We start from the raw sequence: 6,307 nt of genomic DNA, 5'->3' as shown, positions 1-6,307 counted from the left end.
CTCCCCTCTATTCTCACCGGAAATCCACTACTCCCTCTTATCACCAGAACTCTACACTCCCCTCTATTCCACCAGAACTCCACACTCCCCTCTATTCTCACCGGAACTCCACACTCCCCTCTATTCTCACCGGAACTCCACACTCCCCTCTATTCTCACCGGAACTCCACACTCCCCTCTATTCCCACCGGAACTCCCCACTCCCTCTATTCTCACCAGGAACTCCACACTCCCCTCTATTCCCACCGAACTCCACACTCCCTCTATTCCCACGGAACTCCACACTCCCCTCTATTCTCCCAGAAATCCACCAGCTCCCCTCTATTCTCACCGGAACTTCGCACATCCCCTCTATTCTCATCGGAACTCCACACTCCCCTTATTCTCACAGAACTCCACACTCCCCTCTATTCTCATCGGAACTCCACACTCCCCTCTATTCTCACCAGAACTCCACACTCCCCTCTATTCCAACCGGAACTCCTCACTCCCCTCTATTCTCACCGAAACTCCACACTCCCCTCTATTCCCACCAGAACTCCACACTCCCCTCTATTCCCACCGGAACTCCACACTCCCCTCTATTTCCACCAGAACTCCACACTCCCCTCTATTCCCACCGGAACTCCACACTTCCCTCTATTCCCACCGGAACTCCACACTCCCCTCTATACTCACCGGAACTCCACACTCCCCTCTATTCTCACCGGAACTCCACACTCCCCTCTATTCTCACCGGAATTCCACACTCCCCTCTATTCTCACCAGAACTCCACACTCCCCTCTATTCTCACCAGAACTCCACGCTTTCCTCTATTCTCACCGGAACTCCACGCTCCCCTCTATTCTCACCAGAACTCCACACTCCCCTCTATTCTCACCAGACATGGCGCGCAGTCCTCACCATAGCGCGAGAGGAGGAATCGCGAGCGCGCGAGGCAAAACTTAAATAGAAAATATTTTGTTGGAATTAAATATGAGTAGTCTGTTGAAGCATCTTGTCTTGCAAAAAATTCGAGTGCGTTTTAAATAGTGTTCATCAGTAACACTTTTGAAAACCGACAATCATCATATCTTGCCCTGACCGAACAATGTCTCCCAAATGTTGGTTGTTCACTTGTTTAGAATTATAATTTATATCGTGAGCATTGTCGTATATTGCATAAGTAACGTACATTAAAGAAGTGATCTTCGTGATGATGTATTAACTAGATGCATGTAAGTATGAACGTTGCGGGAGTAATCGAGCCCAAAGGCAGGCGTGATAAACACAGTGAGTATGGTGGCAACTCCCTCACTAGAGCTGAGTGCTGGATGATCTCAGCGACGTCCGCATTCAGTACGCCCCTTCTATAATAACCTCGGGCCTGGAGGACGCTCGGTTCGAATTCGTGAGAGCGCTGATTTCGGTTTCCAAGAGGCGAGGCGATAAAAGCGACGTCTTGAGATGGCGGAAACTGCTCCTGCTCAACCACCAGCTGCGGCTACTTCAGCGCCTAAAAGCCCCAAGAAGAAGCGCGCCGCTCCAAAGGCCAAGAAGGTCGGCCCCAGCGTGTCCGAGCTCATCCTCAAGGCTCTGGCCAGCAGCAAGGAGAGGAACGGCGTGTCTCTTCCTGCGCTCAAAAAGTCGCTTGCTGCCGGAGGATACGACGTGGAGAAGAACAATGCCCGCGTGAAGTTGGCCATCAAGAAGCTCGTGGCCAAAGACGCCGTGGCGCAAGTGAAGGGCAGCGGCGCGTCTGGCTCTTTCAAACTCAACAAGGAAAAGGCTGCCGCAAAGGCGAAGCCCAAGTCGTCAACGGCAAAGCCCGCAGCTAAAAAGCCCGCGGCAGCCAAGAAGGTGAAGAAGCCCGCGGCAGCCAAGAAGACCGCGCCCAAGAAGTCTCCCAAGAAAGCAAAGAAGCCCGCGGCTGCCAAGGCGGCCAAGAGCCCCAAAAAGGTGAAGTCGGCTGTTAAGCCCAAGAAGGCGGCGAAGAGCCCAGCCAAGCCCAAGGCTGCGAAGCCCAAGGTCGCTAAGCCCAAGACCGTCAAGGCCAAGGCCGCCAAACCCAAGGTGGCCAAGCCCAAGAAGGCCGCGGCCAAGCCCAAGAAGACTGCGCCAAAGAAGTGAATCCGATGGGACGACCGACGCTCGATTCACTCCACCTCAACGGCTCTTTTCAGAGCCACCCACTTCGTTAAAAAAGTGAACCAGATGCTGCTGCGCTTCAATTAGTTCAAATTAACTGTGTAACATTTCACCCACTCGATGTGTTTTAAGCATTGATGTGATGGGAGTGATCGAGCCCGAAAGCAGGGATCACAAACAGGCGAGGCGGGTGGCAGCTCCCTCACTCGAACTGAGTGCAGAGTAATAATCTCAGCGACGTCAGCATTCTCGCTGGCGATTCTAATCTAAATCCAGATTCAAAATCGATGCATTCTTGACGAACCTCCAATTTTGATTATGTGTTGCACCTCTTCATTTCGTCATCATGTTACTGGTGCCAAATATGGAATTTCGTCTAAAAATGTATTGATTCCAGACAGCTTTACTCAATTTGCCTTCATTCGCGCGTTCTGACCTTTTCAATTTGTTTTTGTTTTGTAAACATTGCGGTGCACCATCTAAACGTCTCTATTAAATTAATTACTATACGTAAATATCGCATTGTTTGCAATGTCTTTCTTACTTTGGGACAACTAGTTGGTGACGTTCACTCAACTATTGTGTTGGAAGCCGTTAAGCTTCACACGATTATAAAGTTAGTTCATCTTGTTCACTTGAAAACAAGACCTTACACCGATTATTCACTGCACGTGCAATCTTGCAACAGATCGCGTTCCTCTCGCGTTCGCTGCGGGTGTGCCAATATCATTCCAGAGATCTTCGAAGAAGGGCCATTGCCCAAAACGTCGCATATTATACATGTCAAGGAAGTGTTATTGACGACGGTGGAGGGTTTTCTTCGTCGCAGAGGTTAAAGGTGGAAGGTTTAAGGCGGAGCCATCGCGGAGGGCAGGGGTGGTCGGTGACGTCGCCACGCTTCGGGTATAAAGGCGGCTGCTGCTGCAAGCTGAGCGCGCAGTCTCTCGCGAGGAGCTTTGTCACAAGTAGTCGCAATGTCTGGACGCGGTAAAGGCGGTAAGGGGCTCGGCAAGGGAGGCGCAAAACGCCATCGCAAGGTGCTGCGCGACAACATCCAGGGCATCACCAAGCCCGCCATCCGCCGCCTCGCTCGCCGCGGCGGTGTGAAGCGCATCTCGGGCCTCATCTACGAGGAGACCCGCGGCGTCCTGAAGGTCTTCCTTGAGAACGTCATCCGCGACGCCGTCACCTACACGGAGCACGCCAAGCGCAAGACCGTCACCGCCATGGACGTGGTCTACGCCCTCAAGCGCCAGGGCCGCACTCTCTACGGCTTCGGAGGCTGAGCGCCCATCTCTCGCACACTAAGCCAACCCAAAGGCTCTTTTCAGAGCCACCCACCTCTTCGAAACTGCTTGCGCCAGTGTTGCCAAACACGCTCTGAATGGAGCACATGTCCTGGGTTGTTGTGAGCGTGCTGGACGTTTGCTTGTTGAGTTGGCGAATCTTCATCTGCTTCCACATGAATGAAAGAAATCATGATATTCACGACACATTTAACAAGGCGTAATTCTTGAACGCCTTAATACAGAACCCATTTCTGGTATTTTTGCCTGAATTATTTCCAGCTGCAGCCGATTCCGATATTACGTAGAGCATTTGGCGCCACAATCTTACAGCACACTCGTCCTAATTGACGTAGCGTGCCGGAATGCTAATCTCCACCTGTACAGCACAACAGCGAAGTTATTTTTCTCCACCGAGCGCTTGTATTTTTCCAAATTGCGTTCATAAAACGCCCGTGCGCCGTATTAGACGAGTGGTGAAACAATCCCTCGTAAGAAACAAAAAAACCTACGCTCAAAACACAATATACTGAATTGGGTTTTCTAGTCATCCTTTTTAAAGCAAAGGCAATGCCATGGCTGCAATTCACTAATACACATGTTTGGACATTACATTGTGTTATATTCTCAAGTCCTTTTTGCAGTAAAATCTATATTAAAGTGAACATCGCGTCCGCGTTTCTCATTGGAGGCTGATGGAGAGGGACGGTACTAAAAGAGCCACTCAGCAGCGCCGCGCACTACGATCCTCTGATTTGCATCTCGCCTCCTATAAAAGGAGCTCAACGCGCGAGCGACATCCACATTCGCTTCCCGTCTGTTCTGACCTGAAGCTGCTGCCTACGACGCGTCGACATGCCCGATCCTCCCGCATCAAAGAGCGCTGGGCCGGCCAAGGTTCCTGCTCCCAAGAAGGGCTCCAAGAAGGCTGTGACCAAGGCTACGCGCAAGGATGGCAAGAAGCGACGCCACCGCAGGAAGGAGAGCTACGCCATTTACATCTACAAGGTGATGAAGCAGGTGCACCCCGATACCGGCATCTCGTCCAAGGCAATGAGCATCATGAACTCGTTCGTCAACGACATCTTCGAGCGCATCGCTTCCGAGGCGTCCCGCCTGGCGCACTACAACAAGCGCTCCACCATCACTTCTCGGGAGATCCAGACCGCAGTGCGACTGCTGCTCCCCGGCGAGCTGGCCAAGCACGCCGTGTCGGAGGGCACCAAGGCCGTCACCAAGTACACAAGCTCCAAGTGAAGCCTCGACTCCACCATTAATTACAAAGGCTCTTTTCAGAGCCACCCACCTCTCCGAACCTGCTTGTACCAGTCCTAGCAGGAGTACTAAACGAAACTTCCAACAAAGCCCCGGTTCACGCGGGGACATTGTTCGCTCATTGAGTGGAATGGAGAGATGGAACGCATTTTAACCTGTTTCCACGGGAATAAAAGCGATAACAATATTCATGGCACATTCACCAGCAGGCATTTCTTGGACTTGTTTGTCCGTTGATTTCATCTGCAGCCCATTCAGATATTACATTGGATATTTGGTGCCAAAACCTTGCAATGCAATATATTTAATTCGTGGTTGTATTTTCGGGCAGGAACTAACATTTTGCACGTGTGCATCTATGTAAAAGTAAGCGCCTAGCATGGATGACTTGCAGTATAATTGATGATCATCATCTCAATGCCAAGAGAATAGATATCTATCCCTGTGATCACCTCTTTCCGACAATTTTACGTATTAACTTTGGAGCTTTCGTGACTGCAGGAATTATTCTTTGGTTCTTTCGGTAAAGTCACGTATATAAAAAAAACAAATTGGTGATATCTTTCTGCATATATGTCTGTCTATAATTTTTTCTGGTTAGATTTTATGTCGCTATTTCATTATACCTGATGATGATTGCTTGTGTTGCAATCGAAACGTCGTATGCTATTATTTAATTTATTATTTTTTCTTTATACGTGACTTTACCGAAAGAACCAAAGAATAATTTTTACGTATTACTGTTTCCAATGAAGTGCAGTTTCTTCACACTTTATTTAGATCACGCGGAGCACTGTAAAGTTGTTTTCGGAAAGGTGTTTGCTTGAGAAAAGAACATCCGTTAAGGACATCGACCGCGCTCAAACGGAACTACTGCATCGTGATGCGGCATTCTGCAATGCTCCAAAGTGAGAACATTTCGTTGATGAAGAAGAGTTGACGACTCGAGATCATTGCACGCTGCCAACCAATCAGCACGCGCCCCTTCTTCGCACGTCACGACTCCGCTGACCAGTGAGCGCGCGCTCTGGGCTACATAAGCCGCCTTCTCCTCCCCGCCTGTGAGAATCTTTGCCCTCACCAAGCCATGGCTCGCACCAAGCAGACGGCTCGCAAGTCCACGGGCGGCAAGGCCCCCCGCAAGCAACTCGCCACCAAGGCGGCCCGAAAGAGCGCTCCGGCCACGGGCGGCGTCAAGAAGCCTCACCGCTACAGGCCCGGCACCGTCGCTCTGCGCGAGATCCGCCGCTACCAGAAGTCCACCGAGCTGCTCATCCGCAAACTGCCCTTCCAGCGCCTCGTCAGGGAGATCGCGCAGGACTTCAAGACCGACCTGCGCTTCCAGAGCTCCGCTGTCATGGCTCTGCAGGAGGCCAGCGAAGCGTACCTTGTCGCGCTCTTCGAGGACACCAACCTGTGCGCCATCCACGCCAAGCGCGTCACCATCATGCCCAAGGACATTCAGCTCGCCCGCCGCATTCGTGGCGAGCGCGCTTGAACGCCCAGCTCGGCCCTCAAAGCACAACACAAAGGCTCTTTTCAGAGCCACCACTTACTCGTGAGAAAGCTTCCATGTGTGTCCTTCAAAGTTCGAGTGCCGGAAACCTTCGGTTGCTGG

At 51.2% G+C, this 6,307-nt stretch overlaps 1 protein-coding gene across 1 annotated transcript; it reads left to right on the top strand.

The window, feature by feature from the left end:
• Positions 1-1,085: 1,085 nt before the first annotated feature.
• On the top strand, positions 1,086-2,290 carry LOC133359984 (histone H1.5-like). The gene has a single exon (XM_061578553.1). The coding sequence runs from the start codon at positions 1,448-1,450 to the stop codon at positions 2,108-2,110; it is 663 nt and encodes a 220-aa protein (XP_061434537.1). The 5' UTR covers positions 1,086-1,447; the 3' UTR covers positions 2,111-2,290.
• Positions 2,291-6,307: the final 4,017 nt, after the last annotated feature.

This window comes from Lethenteron reissneri, chromosome 66, assembly GCF_015708825.2.
Source record: "Lethenteron reissneri isolate LAM-NWPU_2019-01 chromosome 66, ASM1570882v1, whole genome shotgun sequence".
Classification (NCBI taxonomy): domain Eukaryota; kingdom Metazoa; phylum Chordata; class Hyperoartia; order Petromyzontiformes; family Petromyzontidae; genus Lethenteron; species Lethenteron reissneri.
This window is presented reverse-complemented; position numbering and strand designations above follow the sequence as displayed.